This window comes from Babylonia areolata, chromosome 4 (assembly GCF_041734735.1).
Source record: "Babylonia areolata isolate BAREFJ2019XMU chromosome 4, ASM4173473v1, whole genome shotgun sequence".
Classification (NCBI taxonomy): Eukaryota; Metazoa; Mollusca; class Gastropoda; order Neogastropoda; family Buccinidae; genus Babylonia; species Babylonia areolata.
In genome coordinates, this window is record NC_134879.1 from 39747961 (window position 1) to 39769474 (window position 21514).

At 43.2% G+C, this 21514-nt stretch overlaps 1 protein-coding gene and 1 pseudogene across 2 annotated transcripts in view; both read left to right on the forward strand.

The window, feature by feature from the left end:
• LOC143281170 (calmodulin-like) overlaps positions 1 to 21514 on the forward strand; it is a 42592-nt gene that overhangs the window by 14198 nt on the left and 6880 nt on the right. Inside the window, exons 1-2 of one of the 2 annotated variants that reach the window (XM_076586197.1) lie at positions 14443 to 14725; positions 17375 to 17405. In XM_076586197.1, coding sequence (XP_076442312.1) covers positions 14723 to 14725; positions 17375 to 17405 — 34 coding nt within the window. In that variant the 5' untranslated portion in view covers positions 14443 to 14722. Of the gene's footprint in view, positions 1 to 14442; positions 14726 to 17374; positions 17406 to 21514 lie in introns of those variants that run through there. The other variant, XM_076586198.1, reaches the window with a different exon arrangement.
• Positions 19762 to 19875, forward strand: LOC143281802 (5S ribosomal RNA; annotated as a pseudogene).

Genomic DNA, 21514 nt, shown 5'->3' on the forward strand with positions numbered 1-21514 from the left:
CATGAGAAACTGAAACTGTAACCTTCTCTTCGTGAGACTTGCAGTGTTGCTTCGGGTGTGTGCCTGTACTTTGAGACGGTAAAAAAACAAGGCCTTGTGTTTGTGTGATTCAAATATTGATGGTGCGTGCGTGTTTGTGTGTGTGTGTGTGTGTGTGTGTCTTTGTCTCTGGACAATTAGCAACGATGACAAATGTCAAATCTCTGTCTCAGACTGTCTCTGTCTCTCTGCCTCGCTATCTTTCTCACTGCCGCCACCCCTCCCCGACCCGCCACTCCCCCCCCCCCCCCCCCCCCCCCTCTCTCTCTCTCTCTGCGCACGCATTCGTAGGTGTGCACGCGTGTATTTTTTGCATCAGTTCACGAACCTGACAAATATTTCCGTTCCCTGGGGCCTAAATCAATGCACGGAAGACACTGAAAACAAACCAAAAAAAACTGAAATACCGAGTCCCCCACACACACTGCCAACCGCTCGATTCGTGCAACGAAGTTCGGCATCGAACCGATTTAAAACCACCTCTGCAAGCAGTTAAAAGTCCTCCGGGGCACAAAGGTTAATAGCACACAGACACGACTTACAGGCTTAAGTTAAGAGTTCAGTCGATCCGCCGGTGTAACGCGAGAACTTCACCCCTCACGAAAAATGTTACTCCGGAGTTTAAAAAAAAGAAAGAAAAAAATTCTTTTTGTTTCCAAACAAAGGCAAATATGAAAAAAAAGAGACAATATTGCTTATTACATCGTTCCCCAGGCATAAGTACATATGGAATGCGTCTTTCTGTTTGTCTGTCTGTCTGTGCGTCTATGCCACTCGGTCTGTCGCACAGTCTCTGTCAGTCTCTCTGCCTCTGTCACTCTTATCTGCCTCGGTTGGTCGGTCTGTCTGCCTCTCTCTCTCTCTCTCTCTCTGTCTGTCTCTCGCTTTCCCTCTCTGTCTCTCACTCTCTGTGTGTCACCACCACCACCACACCCCACACACCCCTTTCTCTCTCTCTTTCGCTGTGTGTGTGTGTGTGTGTGTGTGTGTGTGTGTGTGTGTGTACATTCATGGTATAGTATTTTTTTTCAGTTCTTTCCCTCCGCTGCACTATAGCAGAGTGAGCTGTGACCTCGAATCTGTCCTCTCTGTCTTCCTTCACCATCCCGACAGGTTCTTTCTTTAATTTAACGTCTTTTCACATTGAGTGATATTAGAAGCCCGACATGTGTCTGCATCTTTCGGGCCTGGGTGCTATGGGGATGTTACGGAGAAGGGAAGCCGGTTCAGAGTACATTCCCTTTTTTTTTTTTTCTTTTTTTCTTTTTTTTACATGGAATACCACACCCATGATATTCACGGCATGGAGTTACTCTTCTTGTCATCCTGGTGGATCCGGAAAGTGGAAAATTCCTTTTTGTTTCTCTCTCTCTCTCTCTCTCTCTCTCTCTCTCTCTCTCTCTCTCTCTCTGCACTTGTCTCTTCGTGTGAACCGAGGACAAACGAGAAAAAATAAAATATAAATGTTTATAAAAAAATAAATAAATAAATAAATAAACCAACAAGAAGATAATCCGTTAATTATAAAACTGCGTTGCATTAACGACAAAAAGTATTCAAAGCCGCAGAGCAAACATACATTCAATTATCAACTAATCAGCAAGCAGGTAAACGAGCAAAAACAAGCAATCGGCAGCAGAACGAAGGAAATAAAACAAAATCGGTTTATGTTTATAATTATGTTCACACACACACACACACACACACACACACACACACACACACAGTGGAGGAAGAAAGAATACCGGAAAGTCATTTCATTGCATTGCAATTTCTCAGAAATTCGGACCACTTTCCACAGGGAAGCTTGTCGCTACAGTTCAGTGCAACCGTCTGGGTTTTTTTGTTGTTGTTTTTTCTGCTTGCAAGTGTTTCTGTTTTCCTGGCAAAGTGGGTTTTTCAACACTAATTTTGCCAGGGTCCACCCTGCTCAAGTTTACACCTTCCAAGCTGCGTTGCATTGTCAAAAGAGTACTACAAAGACCCCGAAATTATGTACATGGCGTGGTTCGTCTGACATGAATACCACAGCAAACGCTTTTATGATCGTGTGTGGCAAAGTGTCAGTTTCCTTTGATCGACCGTCCTTTTTTTTTAAAAACTTTTTTTAATAACTTTTTTTTTCACACGTGTTACCACACTGAACCAGTAGGCTGGTTGCCAAAATAACGGTTTTTGACGTGACCTAAAAAAAAAAAAGGGGGGGGGGGGGGGGGGGTTGAGGGGGGAACGGGGCTCTCATAATGGATTTCAGCGGTTTCAAACTTTTGAACCTCCAGATCACATCTCTAATTGATACCACCCTGTCAGTGTTGAACATTTTGAGAAATCCAACATGGCCGCCAGGATGATAGTCTGAACTACAAAAAAAAGTGTAATAAAATAGTATCTTGATTACAAAACGCTATGTTTGTGACAGACTGCCCAGGAAATGTTATGTAGAAGGAAGTTTTAATACAAAACTTTGTTTTTTCATTGAATGCGTGCATGCTTTCATTTCAAAGATGGCGTATGGTTTGGTGTGTATATGTGTATGTGTGTGAGTGAGTGGATCTGTGTGTGTGTGTCGGTGTCGGTGTCGTTGACATAATGTCGAGTATCCTGTTTCTTCAGTGCAAGCCAGTTTTCCACGCAAACACATTCCTCTAAGCTAAAGCCTTCCTCACAGACTTGGACATGGTAACCCTAAGTTCCGGCCCATCTCCAATCGTTTACTCTTTTTTTTTCTTCTTTTTTTCTTTTTTCTTTTCTTTTCTTCTTTTCACGTAGTTAGATTTTTGATAGGTTAGGGTCTCTATAGGTTACTTTCATTGATATTGTGGTGGAACATTTCTGTAGATTCCCGACTTTTAGTGATAACTGTGTGTGGCAGGATTTGGCGCATCTTCGCGTGTAGCTGTGGGCTGCTTCTCTTGCTCGGTAGAAAGTATAACACATCATGGCTTCTGAGCAGACCGGAAATAGGCCGGAACTCAGGGTTATCAGGTCCAAGTCTGAGAGGGAGGCTTTAGCTAAGTCCGCTCCAGAGAGCACCCGGCTTGGGCTTTCTTCCCAAGTGCAGACAAATTCGTATGGCATGGTCAGAACAGACTCCTTCGAGGACTCGCCAAGGGGACTTAGGAATGCCCACGATGACAGGGTCGCCAGTGAGGGGACCTAGGTTTCCCACGCCAACCACTACACAGACTAGGGGACATGCTGTACCTCCTGCCTCACAGCTTGACACTGCTTCTCTCTTGGTGTACTTTGAGAACAGGCGGCAGGAAAAGGAAGCTAGGCGTCGAGAAGAGGAGGAGAGGAGAGAAGCTAGGTATCGAGGAGGAAGCTAGGCGTCAAGAAGAGGAAGCTAGGCGTCGAGAAGAGGAGGAGAGGAGAGAAGCTAGGTATCGAGAAGAGGAGTAGAGGAGAGAAGCTAGGTATCGAGGAGAGGAGGAGGAGAGAAGCTAGGCGTCGAGAAGAGGAGGAGAGGAGAGAAGCTAGGCATCGAGAAGAGGAGGAGAGGAGAGAAGCTAGGCATCGAGAAGAGGAGTAGAGGAGAGAAGCTAGGTATCGAGAAGAGGAGGAGAGGAGAGAAGCTAGGTATCGAGGAGGAATCTAGGCGTCGAGAGGAGGAGGAGAGGAGAGAAGCTAGGTATCGAGGAGGAATCTAGGCGTCGAGAAGAGGAGGAGAGGAGAGAAGCTAGGTATCGAGGAGGAATCTAGGCGTCGAGAAGAGGAGGAGAGGAGAGAAGCTAGGTATCGAGGAGGAATCTAGGCGTCGAGAAGAGGAGGAGAGGAGAGCAGCTAGGTATCGAGAAGAGGAGGAGAGGAGAGAAGCTAGGCGTCGAGAAGAGGAGGAGAGGAGCTAGGAATCGAAAAGAGGAGGAGAGGAGAGAAGCTAGGCGTCGAGAAGAGGAAGAGAGGAGGAAGTTAGACGTCGAGAAGAGGAGGAGAGAAGCTAGTCGTCGAGAAGAGGAGGACAGAAGCTAGGAATCGAGAAGAGGAGGAGAGGAGAGAAGCTAGGTATCGAGAGGAGGAAGCTAGGCGTCGAGAAGAGGAAGAGAGGAGGAAGTTAGACGTCGAGAAGAGGAGGAGAGAAGCTAGTCGTCGAGGAGGACAGAAGCTAGGAATCGAGAAGAGGAGGGAAGCTAGGTATCGAGCGGAGGAAGCCAGGCGTCGGGAAGGGTTGGTTGAGATCTTGCAGACAATACAGTGGAATTCCGCCCCTAAGATTCCCCAGCCTAAGTCGTCACCAGGAGATGATAAAGACGATTTCCTTGACCATTTTGGGACTGTCGCTGCAGCATATAGTTTGTCGCCTGAGGTCGAAACTCTCCACTTATCTAGCTCTCTTACAGGTAAAGCCCGTGAAGCGTTCCATAATATGCCTCACGAAATGAATTACGAAGAACTAAAAAGGGCACTTCGAAAACACTTCCGGTTGTCTGCCGATGCTTATGGTCGTAAGTTCCGGAGGCAGGTTGTGACACCTGTTTCTTCAGTGTAAGCCAGTTTTCCACGCAAACACATTCCTCTGAAAGCCACACACACATACACACACACACACACACACACACACAGAGAGAGAGAGAGAGAGAGAGCAGCACAGCAAGACAGCCGGGTAGCTGGGTGGTATTTCAGAGGAAAGGGTGAAGAAGGGGAAAGGGGAACAGATCATCTGAGAAGGGGGTGGAAGCGGGAACAATGTGGGGTGGGGGGGGGGTTAGGGGGGAGAGGACAGTGACTTGACTGTAAGGAGTTCCCAGAAAAATCAATGGCTGGCAGAAGGTAGCTGCTCTTAATGAGCCCCTGGCCAGAGTTAGTGGAGGAATGGGGGTGAGTGAGTGAGTGACTACACACGTCCTTGCCGTCAACTGCCAAGTCCTTTGCTGGCCTCAAGTCCCTATACTCCCCAGTGTGTGGCGCTCTCTGTGGCCTAATAGATATACACAGGGCTGACTGTAACGATACTGTCCATTGGAATGCCGCTTCCAGCTCAGACTCAACCTCCAGTCTTCTTCTTCTTCTTCTTCTTTCGTGGGCTGCAACTACCACGTTCACTCGTATGCACACTAGTGGGCTTTTACGTCCATGACCGTGTACACACACACACACACACACACACACACACACACACACACACACACACGTATAATCTATCTTCTACTCTCTCTGTGTGTATATGTGTGCGTGTGTGTGTGCGTGCGTGCTTACGTGTGTGTGTGTGTGTAGCGACAAACAGACGACGATTGTTAAATGTGCATTACCACGGTGTTCCACTATGCTCTGTTGCCTATGAACGAGATGGCAACAAGATTGCGGAGAGTACGAGTGCGCGCTCGTGCGTTCGTGCAGTGTATTTCTTGAAATGGTGTGCACCGCAAAAGAATGAAAAGCATTGAAAGTGGTGTGATGGTATCACAAACACAGCTGTGACCCAGGTGTGTGGCACGATAACAAGCCGTTCAAATGACAAATCGAGCAGCTGTGCTGTTTGACCTTGACCTCATTCCTAAGCGGATCGTGTTACCTTTTTATTCCCGCGGTTGAGTTTTTGCTTTCGTTTCTTCTCCTTCGTTTTTATTTCTTTCTATTTCTGTTTCTGTTTAATTGTTTGTTTGATTGTTTGCGGTTTGGTTTGGTTTTTTAACCCCCTACCCCACCCCCCATCCTTCATGCTCTCTCGGTTGCAGGTGGCAGAATGGTTAAGACCCTCATCTGCCAATACAGAGAGTCCTTGAGGGTCTGGGTTCGAATCCCGCTCTCCGTCACCCTTTCTCTCAAGTTTTGACTGGAAAATCAAACTGAGCGTATATAGTCATTCGGATGAGACGATAACCCGAGGTCCCGTGTGCAGCACGCACTTGGCGCACTGAAAAATGAACCCATGGCAACGACAGTGTTATCATGATCGTGTGGCAAAGTTATGTAGAGGAAATCCACTCAGGCTTATAGGTACACACACACACACACACACACACACACACACACACACACACACACACACACACACACACACACACACAAATATATATATATATATATATATAGAGAGAGAGAGAGAGAGATGCATGCACTCAAACGTGTTGTGTTATGCTGCTGGTCAAGCATCTGCCTAGCAGATGTGGCGTAGCGTATATGTGTTTGTCCGAACCCTGTGACGCCTCCTTGAGAAACTGAAACTGTCGGTGGCAGTACTGTCACTCCCCTCATCAACCCCCCCTGCCCCAGCTCCTTTCCTGTTCCAGCAGGATGCACAGCCCACAACCAGAGACTGCTTTCTCGCAGTAGTAATCCAAGCACAGGAAGCTGTCAGCAGGCTGTCCTGTCGCCGGGAAACCACCCGTCGGAGTTTACCCTGCGCCGTTCAGTGTTGTCTGTCTCTTCTAATGTACAGCCGGGACCTAAGCCTACTAACCCCTCAACTGGCGAACAATAAACTCCCAACCCCCTCGAACAAGGAAACCCTCACAACACCACAACACCACCACTGAACACTTTGACATTTAGGGATCACGCCAAAGTAGGTTGTTTGGCTGAATTCTGCCAGCTATTTGTTTGTGGTTGTTTTTGTTTTCGTTTTTTTTTTTTAATCTAGTCAAGCTCAAACTGAGTGAGCCCCCCCACCACTGTGAGCACCGAGGACAATCAGTGAGGACAGTTTCCAGAGAGGGTGGAGGAGAGGAGAGAGAAACGGAGATCCAGAGAGAGAGAGAGATGTGGCAGTGGAGAAGACTGACTAGCAGAGACAGAACCAGAGAGAGGGGGGGAGGAGACAGACTGACAGACAAAACCGGAGAAAGAGTGACAGAGACAGAGAATAGAAGAGACTGACAGAGAGAGAGGGGGGAGGGGAGGGGGCTGGGGGGGGGGGCAGACAGACAGACAGACAGAGAACCAGAGGAAGAGATTGTGGCGGACAGAAAACGGAGAGAGACAGAGAACTGGGGAGATAAAGAACTGGACAGAGAGAGAGAGAGAGACTGAACCGGAGAGAGACAGAGACAGAAAACTTTAAGAGAGAGATAGACAATGACAGAACCGGAGACCGAGACAGAACCGGAGAGAGACAAGCGGAGATAGAGAACTGCAGGAGAGACAGAGAACCGGTGAGAGAGACAGAGCTGGAACCAGAGAAAGAAATCGATGATGAGGGACGGACAGACAGGCAGAAAGGAACTGGGTAAGGAGAGAGGAGTAACACACACACACACACACACACACACACACACACACACACGCACACACACACACACACACACACGCACACATACATACACACACACACACACACACACACACACACACACACACACACACACGTACACACACGCACACATACATACACACACACACACACACACACACACACACACACACACACACACACACACACACACACACACACACACACACACACACACACACACACACAGAGCACGTGAGACAGGCGAGGTAAGGGGACAAGAAAAGTAGGACGATACAGCTGTGACGACAGCTGCCGGCATTGATTTACCCTTACCAGCGGCCCATTTTTACCCCAGATCCTCACTTTGTGCTTTATTTCCATCCTTTTTTCTTTCTTTCTTTTATATAGTTTTCTCTTTTTCTTGTCATCGTCATTTTGTATCAAGTTTGTTTTTCATGTTTCTTTCTTTCTTTGTTCGTTTGTTTTCAGGTGTGGAACTTAGTTCGTGTCATATTGGACTCAGATCAGTAATAGATTATTATCTGATCTTGTTTCTTTCTTCCCCCCCCCCCCCAACCCCCCGTCTCCTCTCTCTCTCTCTCTCTCTCTCTCTCTCTCTCTCTCTCTCTCTCTCTCTCTGTTTCTACGTGGAAACGGTCAAAGCAGCATCATAGACTCGTTTAGACGAGGACAGCCTGCTGAACGGGTGAAGGACACCCATAGGGACAAAGGTCGGAAGACTGCACACACAGGTTCTGCAGTTAAGAAATAGGACATTGGCCAGGCCACAGTTCAACACGAAGATATTTCAAATGGAAAACATAACAATATGTGCAGAAGTAATATAATGAACCAATTTCAAAGTGAGCCTGTGCATTCAGAAGATTATGTCAATAACCATGAAGTTAAATTTTTAAATTTTAATGTCAATGGTCTTTTGTCGAAATTAGATAACAAGGATTTTATTAATTACATACATGAACATGATTTTGTTTGTTTAACAGAAACCTTTATTGCAACTGAATTTCAGTCGTCACTTTTCAACGATTACTTAGTGTTTACCTCAAAAGCAAGAAAGTTGACACACCAAGGCAGATATTCAGGTGGTGTTATTGTTTTGATTAAAAAAGCGTTTGCGACGTACGTCACCCAGGTGAGGTGTGACATGGATAACATGATTGTAATTAATATAGAAAAATCTTTATTTAGTACAGATTTAGATATGTTTTGGCTGTGTACATACATAGCTCCTTGTGGTTCGCCTGTGTGGAATGTCGATAAAAACGGTATTGGCGTTGAGCAGCTCGAACAGTGTCTCCTTGACTTACATGATTCTCATGATTTTTATGTTCTTATATGTGGCGATTTTAATGCTAGAACAGCTTCCGAAAATTTTTCTCAAACTAGTGAGGATGACGATATTATCAACAATTATTTTCTGAGAATGTCTCACGATGAAATAAAAAAACACGTTTGGGGATCAGCTTCTTGAAATGTGTGACATCATGATTTTAAATGGATTACACAAGTATGGTTTTGACGGAAGTTACACGTTCATATCAAACAACGGGTCAAGCACCGTTGACTATTTTTTGATGTCTTCTGAAATGTTCTCAAATCAGCTTGCATGTAATGTTTCTCTTAAAGTAGATGACTGCACAGAGTCAGATCACATGCCTGTTGTATTATCATTTATGTGCTCAAAGAACTTACCCAAGACTGTAAATAATCAAGATGGCAGAAACAAAAACTCATTTGTGAAGAAATGCGTGTGGAACAAAGAAAAGGAAGATGTATACATTGCCAATTTGAATAACAGAGACTCAGAAAATAAAATAAAACATGCTGTAGAATGTCTCGATACAGATATTGATGAAGCACTTAATGTATTTGTTGAATGTGTTAGCTCTGCAAGCAGTTGTATGGTTAAGAAATAATTACCCAGCCAAAGAGACAAAATTCTGAATGGTTTGATAAAGAATGTAAGTTGCTCAAAATCGACACCAGAAATAAGTTAAGATCATTTAGATCTTCAAGGGATGAGGAAGATAGAAAAGAGTATATTCAAACACGGAAAAAATATAAAACTTTATTAAAAACTAAAAGACGAAATTATCGAAGAGAAAAAATAGATTCACTGGAATCAAATTTATCAAACTCGTCAGCATTCTGGAAAGGCCTAACAGAAATGGGATGTGGGAAAACCAAAAGTAACATCAGTAATAATGTCAGTATGGAAGAGTGGCATCAGCACTTCAAAAGTCTATTTTCCTTGGATAATGATATCGACAATGTTGATAATTCTGCTGATCTTAGTAACCTCGATGATGATGAAGAATGTGAACTTAATAATGCAATTTCAGAGAATGAGGTTTCGTTCGCTCTTCACAAGCTGAAGTCGGGAAAAGCATGTGGACTTGATGGTATTTCTGCTGAAATGTTAAAAACTGGTAATAAAATTACTGTACCATTTCTGACAAAATTATTTAATGCTTTGTTCGATAAAGGACTGTACCCAAAAGAATGGTCCAAAGCTATTATCATTCCCATTTTTAAGAAAGGCGATATTGATAATGTTGATAATTATAGAGGGGTATCCCTGTTAAGTGTCATTTCTAAGTGCTTTACAACGGTGTTGAATAATCGATTATATAATTGGTTAGAAAATAACGAGATGATTACAGAAGGTCAAGCTGGTTTCCGAAAAAAACTACTCAACTGTTGATCAGATTTTTAACCTGTATACTTGTGTTCAGAAATGCACGTGTCAAAATAAGAAATTATACGTTGCTTTCGTTGATTTTAGAAAAGCATTTGATTCTGTAAGACATGATAAGTTGTTACAACATTTAAGAAAACAGGGTGTATCTGGTAAATTCTTTAAGTCTTTGAAAGCGATGTACGATTCATTGTTATCATGTGTCAGGGTTAATTCACAATATTCTGAATTTTTTTATTGTCCACTTGGTGTACGACAGGGATGTGTCATGAGCCCTACTTTATTTTGTACATTCATCAATCAGATTGCTGAACATATGTCTGTGTCAGGTAGACATGGGGTTCAGTTTATATCAGGTAGCATGGAACTGTTCATATTGCTTTTTGCCGATGATATTGCTTTATTATCAACAACTCCAATAGGACTTCAAAATCAGTTGAATATTCTTAAATCATGCTGTCAGGTGATGAAGTTGAAAATTAATGTGCAGAAGACAAAAATAATGGTGTTCAGAAAAGGCGGATTTTTAGGTAGGCATGAGAAGTGGTTTTTTGAAGATGAAGAAATAGAAGTAGTAAATGAATACTGTTATTTAGGGTATACATTCATATCAAAGATAAGTCCCAAAAAGGGGACCGAACATCTTGTTGTGAAAGGCAAAAGGGCAACCATGAGCCTTGTGAAGGCTTTTCAAAAGTATAAGGAAATGTCATATCCAGTATTTTTCAAAATATTTGATGTAAAGGTACAGCCTGTTCTGTATGAATAGACTAGAGAATGTAGAAAAAATTCATTTATTAGCATGTAAGCGATTCTTGGGAGTGCCGGTGAAAACACCAAACAAAGTGGTTTATGGTGATCTTGGTAGATATCCGTTATTTATAAACTCGTTATTAAATGTTATAAGGTACTGGTTGAGAATACTACAGATGGATCAAAATAGATTGCCTTACATGGCTTATCAGATGTTGCTTGGATTAGATTTAAATGGAAAACCGTGTTGGGCTTCTCAAGTTAGAGAAATATTATGTACAACAGGTTTTAATTTTGTGTGGTTGCAACAGGGTGTTGGTGATGTGAAAGGATTTCTTATTACTTTCAAGCAAAGACTTATAGATATCTTCATTCAAGAATGGTCGGGTACTATTAGTGATAGAGACAGATATTCATGCTACAGATCATTCAAAGTTGTATTTGAAAAAGAAAAATACATAACAAATGCTGATGAATATTGTTTCAGAGTGGCGTTGTCTCAGGCCCGATTTAATGTGCCTCCTTTAAATAACAATGTTAATAGGTACACTGAAAATGATGTTTTAAAGCATTGTCCTTTTTGCCAAGGTGAACTAGAAGATGAATACCATTTGTTGTTTGTTTGTTCTGTATATAATGATTTACGGACAAAATTTCTTCAAGACTGTTTAAACATGTCTCTTAGTTCACTTCTCGATCAAACAACAAGCAGAGAAATTTCCATGTATCAAAATTTATTTTCCATGCGATCAAAAGGAGAAATCATATACTCAGACCTAATTAAGTAGAATTAATGTCAAGTCCGTGAATATTATGATATTGTGTCATCTATTCAAGTGTTATAATACCCCTTCCCATGCCCACCCCCAGTCCCCTGGTTTTGAATTGTGGTCCATGGCCAAAGTTCATTAAAACAATTTCGTTCGTTCGTTCGTTCTGTTTCTCTTTCTTCTTTTTGTTTCTCTCTCTCTCTCTCCTCTCTCTCTCTCCCTCCCTCCCTCCCTTTCTCTCGCTCGCTCTTGTTTCTCTTTCTTGCTCATGCTGTGTCTCTCATTTCTCTTTCCATGTCTTTCAAATCTCTCTCTTTCTCTCTCTCTCCCTCTCTCTGTTTCTCCGTTTCTCTTTCTTGTTCTGTCTCTCTCTTTGTCCCCTCTCTCTCTCCTTTCTTCTCTTCCTCTCTTTCAAGTCTTCTGTCTCTGTCTCTGTTTGTCTCTGCCCGTCTATCTGTCTGTCTGTCCCCCCCCCTCTCTCTCTCTCTTTCTCTCTCTCTGTCTCTCTCTGTCTCTGCCCGACTGTCTGTCTGTCTGTCTCTCTTTCTGTCTGTCTGTCTGTCTGTCTGTCTCTCTCTCTCTCTCTCTCTCTCTCTCTCTCTCTCTCCAGTACATTCAAGCTGCAAGCAACAGGCTTTGTTGTTCAGTGATACAATGCCATACACATCCTGTTCAGCCGTGATGGATAAAGTGTCAATCATTGATTGTGTTGTATACCGGGGGATGAAGCACACGTCTTAAGGTGCGCTCTGAGTCCGCTACTCACTGAGCGATACAGTCGATATCATCATCCTGAGCTCTGTTGTCAGTTTTTCTTTTTTGTGTTGTTTCCATTCTGTTACCAGCCAGCGTAGTCTGTGATATACGTCCGCTGAAATAATGATGATGTCTTCAAAGCCACGACACACGAGAGGTGATTTTTTTTTTGTTCTCTCTTTCTCTCTGTGTCTCTCTCCCTCTCTCTGTCTCTCTCACTCACTCTCTCTTTCTGTCTCTCACTCTCTCTGTCTCTCTCACTCTCTCTCTCACTCTCTGTCTCTCTCTCTATCACTGTCTCTCTCTGTCTCTCAGCTCACTCTCTCACTCTTTCTCTGTCTCTCTTTCACTTTCTCTCTGTCTCTTTCTCACTCTCTCTCTCTCACTCACTCTTCCTCTCTCTCTCAGTCGGCTCTCTCTCTCTCAATGTGACACACACACACTCACACACGCATATTTGCTTGCTTGGGACGTGCTATAGTTCAGGTAAGGTCATGGTTGACACAATGTTCATGATTCATATATATATATATATATATATATATATATATATATATAGTATATAGTATATATATATTTTTTATATATATATATATATCTTAGTGATATATACATATATATACATTATATAGACTGATATATGATGTACCCAGTCTTAAGTGACCGAGTAATATCTGAGTCATAAAGTTACTACTACTAGAAGCAGCCAAAACTAAACATTAGTAGATAAATACTAGATAAATCACGGTTTCCACACCGGTAGAGACGCCGCGGTCCACGAATTATGATGACTAAAACAGCTAAAGGCCGACACAATACAGAGATCTCAACCCGACCTCATACACCCGCACACAGCACACTGAGACAGAACTGACGTTGGGCGGCACCGTAGTAACTTAACATCGCAGGAATCGATGACCCGAACCGAATCCCAAGTCAACTGAAAAATCCGTCCGGGCGGGGCCGCCTTTTGTTGGTATTCTCATGGCAACTGACACCGGAAGATAGTTCCCCGGCTGTACATTGCTGGCACCGGTACTTGCTACAGGAGACAAGGTGTGGCTGTGTACTTTACATGATAACAGACGATATCACTGGCAGTGCAACATAATAATCAGTGTCGCTGTGTATCACTGAGGGCAGAGAAGACACTGAGGACAGCACACACTGAAGGAATGAATGGGTAATTCAGTCAGAACGAATGAATGAAGTCAGTAATTATTGAATGACTCGACTTAGTGCCGCCGGGATATGTCGTACTCAGATCAGAAATGAATACATGACTGAACTAGTGAACGCATTCTGGGTTGTTTCTAATCGGGGGCAGTTTTCTTCACTGAATCCATCTGAGGGCACTGAATCCATCAGAGGGCACAACTCCTAATTTCATAATTGCTGGGGCTTCGAGTTAAGTCAGTTAAGTGTGGGTTTTCAGTGCAACGACTGATGCCGTGTGTGTGCGCGGGCGCACTGGCACGGGTGTCAGTAAGTTTGTGTAGTGTGTGTGCGCGTGCGTGTGTGCTCACTCCACGCACACACATGTCGGGTGTACCAAGGCGGATTTAGGACAAGATGTGAGGGGAGAGAAAAGATGCCATCAGGTTCGGTGCAGCAGAGCCGCACAGGTCACAATCAGTGGCAACAACGTGGCCGCCGACACGGAAAAGACACTGAGGTCTACCTGTACACTAGCCTAACATACGCGTGGGCGGGGTTCGATTGTAGTCCGGCAGTCATGCAAAGTGTGTACGCGCACATCTTGGTATGTGTGTGTGTGTGTGTGTGTGTGTGTGTGTGTGTGTGACCTACATACTTGAAATTTATATGATGTATGTCAGTGGGGCGTGCGCGACAAAGCACGTGTTCGTGCATGTGTGTGTGTAACTTTTCGCCATCGATTAATAACTTTTGCGAACAGAATAGTTTATGAACGAGGAATGCTTCCCTGTCTGTTGTTCCGCCCTACCACGATTGGGACATTGTTACACATACTTCTGTGAGTCTTTCTGTGTACAGGAAGCGGTAAATTAATACTGGGTTCGACTTTTCAAATAATACAAACGGCTGCTGCCCTCTGCGGCAACTCAAAAGCAGCGCGCAACTCGCGCCCACCTCGCCGTAGTGCAGTTTGTCGCATTGCAGAGGATGGGGAACCAATAGTCGTCCGCGTTACACATTGCCACCATCAGCAACGCGCGCGTGCGAGTCTGACCAAAACGACCGCTGCTGGTTAAAGGATGCTGAGGTGGAAGAAGTAGTGCGAGTATTTGCGAATGTCTGTTTTGTAGAAGAAGGCCTGATTGTTTGTAAACCTGAATTTTTGATAGTGTTCGACTGCGTTCTGACATTTCCAACAGCGATTTGTGCTACTTACAGCTGTTTTTTACAGTTGGTTGTTCCACTGCATCACAAACCGAGTGCGCATTGGTACAGAGAGCACCCAGCATCGGTGTTGCGAGTGTAGTGTGAGTTGGTAGTGATTTCGGTGGATACCAGTGTCTGGATTTGTCATCCACGATGGTAAGTCAATGGCAGGGGCAATCGTCACCCATATTTTTGTGGTTTGAATACTTGAGTCTTTGATTTGATTGATTTTGTGGTTATTTTCTTTTCGTGTTTATTTTCCAACAGTGAGGTGGACAAGAAAGTACCAGTGTGCCTTAAATGGTAAGGAGAAACTGATGCTCCTTATGCTTTCAGGTTTTGTTTCACATCTTTAAAGTCACTGATGCGGAAGAGAAATAACGGTTTAAGTAGAATGTTAGGGTTTTTTCGAGGTTTTCATACCTTTCGTTTGTGTTGATGACCGTAAAAGAGCTTTTTTTTGAATGAGTCAATGCGGATAAATTTGAGCAAGAGAAACCGAAAGTTAAGCGTTCATTGACGAGATTCTAAAAGCCCTCGGAGTCATAAGCTCGACAAGGTTTGTTCGTTTTCAATTTCATTTAATATCGCGCGGTCACACAAGGTACTTCAGTGATCTACACTTGTTAATGGAAAACACGTTTTGCACAGCACGTTGTGCAAGAGAAAGTAAAGCGCTTTAGCTACGGTTACACATTTTTGAAGACTGAGTCAAATGGGTGTGTGTGCACGTGCAACACATAATACGATAAAGTCTCTATAATTGTTTGGAGGGAGTGGACCGGCGTAAGTTTACTCGCGTGTGCTCGGCATCACAATCAATCGAAACAGGGTCAGTATTGAATATATTTTTAAAAGTAAGAATGATATTAGAAATAAAATACGTAGGATAATGTTTCTCCTAATCTCTGAGAATCTCTCCTCAGAGTGCGATGGTCTCCAGCGGTCTGTGTGACGTCAGTTACATTTTGAACTTTTTGTTATTGTTGTTGCTCTTTGTGTTTGTCTTTCCACCATGGCCCAACATGTTGGGAACAATCAGCACTGGGCGTGTACCTGTTCATAGTTACTCCTCGGGAATCGAGTATGACGAGAATATATATACTACTGTGTGGGTGGGCATCGATCGTGAGACGATGTAAACGGTCGGTGCCCAGTCGTTACAGTTTATAAACATGACAATCAAAACAATGTCCAGTTGTAACACTTTGTGAATAGTGCCCGATTGTGACACTTTGTGATAGTGTCATATCATCACACTTCATTAAAAGAAAAAGAAGAAAAAAGTGCTCGAATAAGACACTTCGTAAATGGTGGCAAATATGTGACACTGTGTAAATGGTGCCTGATAGTAACACTGTAAAAAATGCACAGTGGTGACACTTTAAATGTTGCCCAATCATGACGCAGTGTAAACAGTGCCCCATTTGTGACACTTTGTAAACAGTGCCCAATTTTTCTACTTCATAAACATCAATTTCCTACTTTGCAATCAAGGTAGTGTCTGTAAATATGCCAGCGACTTGATCAGCTTTACTCTCCCTTTTTTTTTCCTTTTTTTTTTCTTCTTTTCTTTTCAGTGAGAGGTTCAGATTCAGTGGAGCATTGGCCACCATGGCTACTACAATGGCTGCTGACACACAAAAAAACATGATCTGTCTCTCCTTGCATGTGCATGCAGTGGTGAAAGGAAAATGATTTCCTGACATGTGCATGTCAAGCCTACCAATATTAAAACTTTGGAAATTGTGATGTTCATATTGTATTATTTTTTTGTCACAACAGATTTCTCTGTGAAATTCGGTCTGCTCTTCCCAGGGAGAGCGCATCGCTACACTGAGAGCGCCACCCTTTTTTTAAATATTTTTTTTCCTGCCTGCTATTTTTTATGTTTTCCTTTCAAAGTGGATTTTTCTATAGAATTTTGCCAGGGACAACCCTTTTGCTGCCGTGGTATTTTTTACATGTGCTAAGTGCATGCTGCACACGGGACCTCAGTTTATCGTCTCATCCAAATGACTAGTGTCCAAACCACCACTCAAGGTCTAGTGGAGGGGGAGAAAATACTGGCGACTGCCAGGATTCGAATCGGCGCACTCATATTCTCTCATTTCCTAGGGGGCACATTACTTCTAGGCCATCACTCCACTTGATAACGTCTTGATGAATGAATGATGGAATGGTGCAGTTTTTAGGTTTATGCCTGTTTAAGATTGAATTGGTTAGTGGACACAAAACTTTTTTTTTTTCTTCTTTATTTTTATGTGAACTTTTGATGTTAACACCAGGAAGAAATGCTTTGTTACTGCAACAGCTGTGTGTCCTATTGAAAGGCACAAGCAGTTTTTGCATGGTATCGAGAATTAATTCAGTTAATGGAAATCTTCCATTTCATATGTGAACACACACACACACACACACACAGATATCATAGACACTCACTCTCATGCATGTATGCTCTAACACAGAGACTTGCAGACTTTTCCTGTTTTGTTCCATTTCAGTTCTCAGTCAGTATGTTATGGGTATATTGTATTTTGTACATATATATATCCCCCGAAATGGTGTATGGTTGCCTACATAATGGGATAAAAACGGTCATTCACATAAAAGCCCACTCTTGTACATACAAGCGAACATGGGAGTTGCAGCCCATGAAGAAGTATACATATTATTAGGTGTGAATTTGTCATTGCTGTCACCACCATTGCCTGAAATGCCATGCACTATGCTATTGTCTTTTCTTGCATATTACTGAAACCTTTACTTCAACGATTAACTCAAAGACAAATTTTTGTGTTTCAGGCTGACCAGCTTACAGAAGAACAGATAGCTGGTAAGTGCGCTCTCTTTCTTTCTTTCTTGTCTCTCTCCCTTCCTCCCTCTCCCTCTCCCTCTCTCTCTCTCTCTCTCTCTCTCTCTCTCTCTCTCTCCCTCTCTCTCCCAGCTGTCTCATACAAATTTACTTTTTATTTTTCGTAATCCCCCTTGTCATAATGGCTGTAAATGTAAAATTCAAGCCACTATTGTATGGTTGGAAATGGTATTTAAATGTTTACAATTAAATATGTGTTTGTGACAACCAAGGGTAGGTTTGTTTTCCTTTACTAGTACTGTAATATCCCTAGCAAACGCCCACCCCCCACTTTCTGCTAAAATTCGTGCAGAGGGGTAACTACCTGGCAAACGCCCACCCCTTGCCCCCCCTCATTCGCCCCCCACCCCCCTCACCCATCCCATCAATTCAATGTCCGACTTCCGACCCCTCTTCTCCCATGCTGAACCTAGCCTTTTTAAATACGCATGCACACACTTGCGTCAAATCTATTTTTAGTGACGTTTTGATGATTATAACGTTTGGTTGTGAAGATAGGGGAGTCATTGAGCGTACGTCAGAACATGCCGAAACACAACTCTTACACGGTATTTTTCAAATTGAAAGCACTTGTGCTAGAGAATTTTCTGTGGACAGAAAAAGAATAAGAGAGTGGAGAGAAAACAGGCATATTCTAGAGCAACAGTACGGAAAGGAGAAAGGCAAAAGAAAGTTATCTCATGGACCACCAGTTAGATCTGAAGAGCTTGACCAGGCCGTTTGCCAGTTCTTGGAGGAGGAACGAGCTGAAGGGCATGTGGTGAGAAACAAGGATTTACAGCGAAAGGCAATAGAGCTGGCAGGTGCTTTCAACGTGCAGGGCTTTGCAGCATCACACATGTGGCTCAAGCGCTGGAAACAGCGACACACGGTGACAACTCGACGAGGAACCACTGCCAGCCAAAAGATTCCTGCTGACTTCCAAGATCAACTTCTTCAGTTCCGTCGAAATATTCTCCGACTTCGTCATCGCCATGGCTACCCTCTGTCGCACATCATAAACATGGACCAGACGATGGTGCGGTTTGATATGCTGCCGTCCCGCACCAACAGCCTGAAAGGAGTAAAGCAAGTGCGTGTCAAAAGCACCAAGGCGGAAAAACGAGGCTTCACAGTGGCACTCCTAGCAGAGCAGATGGTACGAAGTTTCCAGCTTTTGTCATATTGCGGGAGAGAGAAGGGCGCATTCCACCTCGCGTCCATCTCCAGTTGAGAGTGCCTGACAATGTGCAGTTGTGTGCCACTGCAAATGGATGGATGACAAGACACACCATTCTCACCTGGATTCATCGTGTTCTCGGACCATCAGATGAGCGTCGCCTCCTTGTTCTGGACTGCTGCAACGCTCACAGGACGCCAGAGGTCAGAGGAGCGCTTGATGCAAAACAGGTGGACACGGTCTTTGTGCCTGCAGGCTGCACCCCTTTGGCCGAACCAGTCGATGTCGGTCTCAGCAAACCTTTCAAAGATGGCATCAGGGACTGCTGGGTTGAGTAGATGAGACAACCAAGACCCCCCACAGCTGCTGGCAACCTCAGACAGCCTACAAGGCAAGACGTCCTCAACTGGGTCAGCACTGCGTGGGAGAACATCCGGCCCGACACGATCGTGAAGGCCTTTCTCAGGTGCGCCATTTCAAATGCCTTGGATGGTTCTCAAGACGACGAAACACTTGAGTGGTTTCCAGATGAAATTGGCGCTTTCCTCCCTCACGACGAAGACAATGGTGAGGTTCCTGAAGACGCTTCGAGTGGGGATGAAAGTGAAGACAACGATGTTGATTTTCAGGGACTTAATTGAACGCTTTGTTCACCCGACTTCCAGACAAGAGATTGTGTGTTCATGTGTCTGAAAATTGGGAGAATCGTTTTGATTGGGTTTTCTCCTTATTCATAGTACAGACAGTTGATTTTTTTGTTTCACGAGAAAAAAAGTTTCCGTTTAGTTGTCACAGTGTATAATTCCTGCAAACCAAACTGTTCTCATATTTGACTGAGACAATGCGCTTCATCTTGACATACCTAACAATGTAACTAAACATATTCAAAAAGACAGACCATGCATTAACAGTTGGGAAATGGTAGAAATGGAAGGGAAAGTGGAACAGAAAAGAATAATATTATGTTAACATTTGCTTTTGACTTAGATTTTGAAGGACTTAACCGAACGTCTTGTTTGCCAGACTTCCAGACAGATATGTTTGTGTTCATGTGTCCGATCCACGGAGCCACGATAGTGTAATGGGTAAGACAGTTTCTTCTCACCCGAACACGACGGGTTCGAATCTGGTTAGGACTTTTAAAAAAAAAAAATTTTTGCCAACGGCCATACCACGTTGAAAACACCGGTTCTCGTCCGATCACCGAAGTTAAGTAACGTCGGGCCCGGTTAGTACTTGGGTGACCGATGGGAACACCGGGTGCTGTTGGCATTCCTTTTCGTTGGGTTACGCTGCTGGTCAGGCATCTGCTTGGCAGATGTGGTGTAGCGTATGTGGATTTGCCCGAACGCAGTGACCCCTCCTTGAGCTACTGAAACTGAAACTGAAACTCATGTGTCCGAGAACTGGAAAAATATTTTACGATTTTTTTCTCTTTTATCATACAGACAGTTGATTTTTAGTTTCACAAGGAAAAGGATTGTTTATTTTTCATAATGTATAATTCCTTCAAAAATCGTTCTCATATTTTATGAGACAATGCGCTTGATGTTGATATACCTTAATGTAGAGCTACCTAAACATATTCAAAAAACACAACTGTGTATTGTTGGGTATTGGAAAACAGAAAACGGAAAACAAAAAAAGTCAACTTATTATTATGACAAAAGTTGCATTTGATTTAGATTTGAATGGAAAACATACGCACCCCCCTCTCCCGCACGCACTCTCTCTCTCTCTCTCTCTCTCTCTCTCTCTCTCTCTGTCAAACCTCTCTCTTTATTACCACAGTGTTGCTGTCTCTGTACATCATATTTATCAAATTTGCGCGCGCGTGTGTGTGTGTATTTTCGTTCGTATTTCTTTTTTTTGCTCGGGCTTCAGCCTCACATGTTTAATATTCTTCTTACGAAAACGCCCAACACAATGACAGAAATCGGGAAAATAAAAAGAAATTCGCACTGCCGAGGACACAAGAAAATTGCAATGTAGAATGGCAACATTTGCGTACGTCAGGATAAAACAAGGACAGTCGCTCACATTTTCCTTTTAACTAAAGTTATAATTATTTTTTGTGTAATGGCTGTCTACCTAGCAAACACCACCACCCCCCCACCCCCCACCCCCCCATTTTGCCCCAAAACTCTGTGGAGGGGGGGTGGGCGTTTGCTATGGATATTACGGTAATAGTCTCAAGTTGTTCAGTGCACACACACACACACACACACACTGTATACAACATTATAATATAATTTGTCATTGGGTTTGAAGCCTTTGTGTAAAGGTGTCATAGTAAATCACTGACTGTAACCCCTTGAAGGAAGACTTGAGGCCAAACTGTTGGGTTTTCTGTGCCCCACTTCTATCATGACCACTGCCCATTCCTGTCAGTGTACTTGGTATGGTGTAATCATCATGGTCAAGGAAATCAGAACTACTTCAGTCATCATCAACATTACTTTCGTTTTGTAACAAGTTTTCGTTATCACTGTTGTGCAGCAAATCTAACAAAATTCTAGCCACCTGTTTTTAAACTAAAGGAGTGTTTACTGAAATTTGGTCATTTCAAGTAAACATGTTTATGAACAGCAGTCTAGCCTAGATAAGCCAATTTACTTACCATGCTGTCTAGAGTTCCTCACATTTAACTCTACATGCAAATGTATATATATACTATTTGTGTGTGCTTACCATTCAGACTTATGGCTTTCCACAAATTCCTGACCTAGTATAATCTGATGGTGTTATTTTGATTTCAAAGAAAGAATGCTTACTGAAATTCTGTCATTTTAAAAAAAAATCTTAGATGTATGACATAAAGAAATGAAATGTTCAAACAAAATAGAATAACTTTACTCCATATTTCAGACTTTTTGATGCGCCATCTTGCCAGTTTCTATGGTGTGCTTGA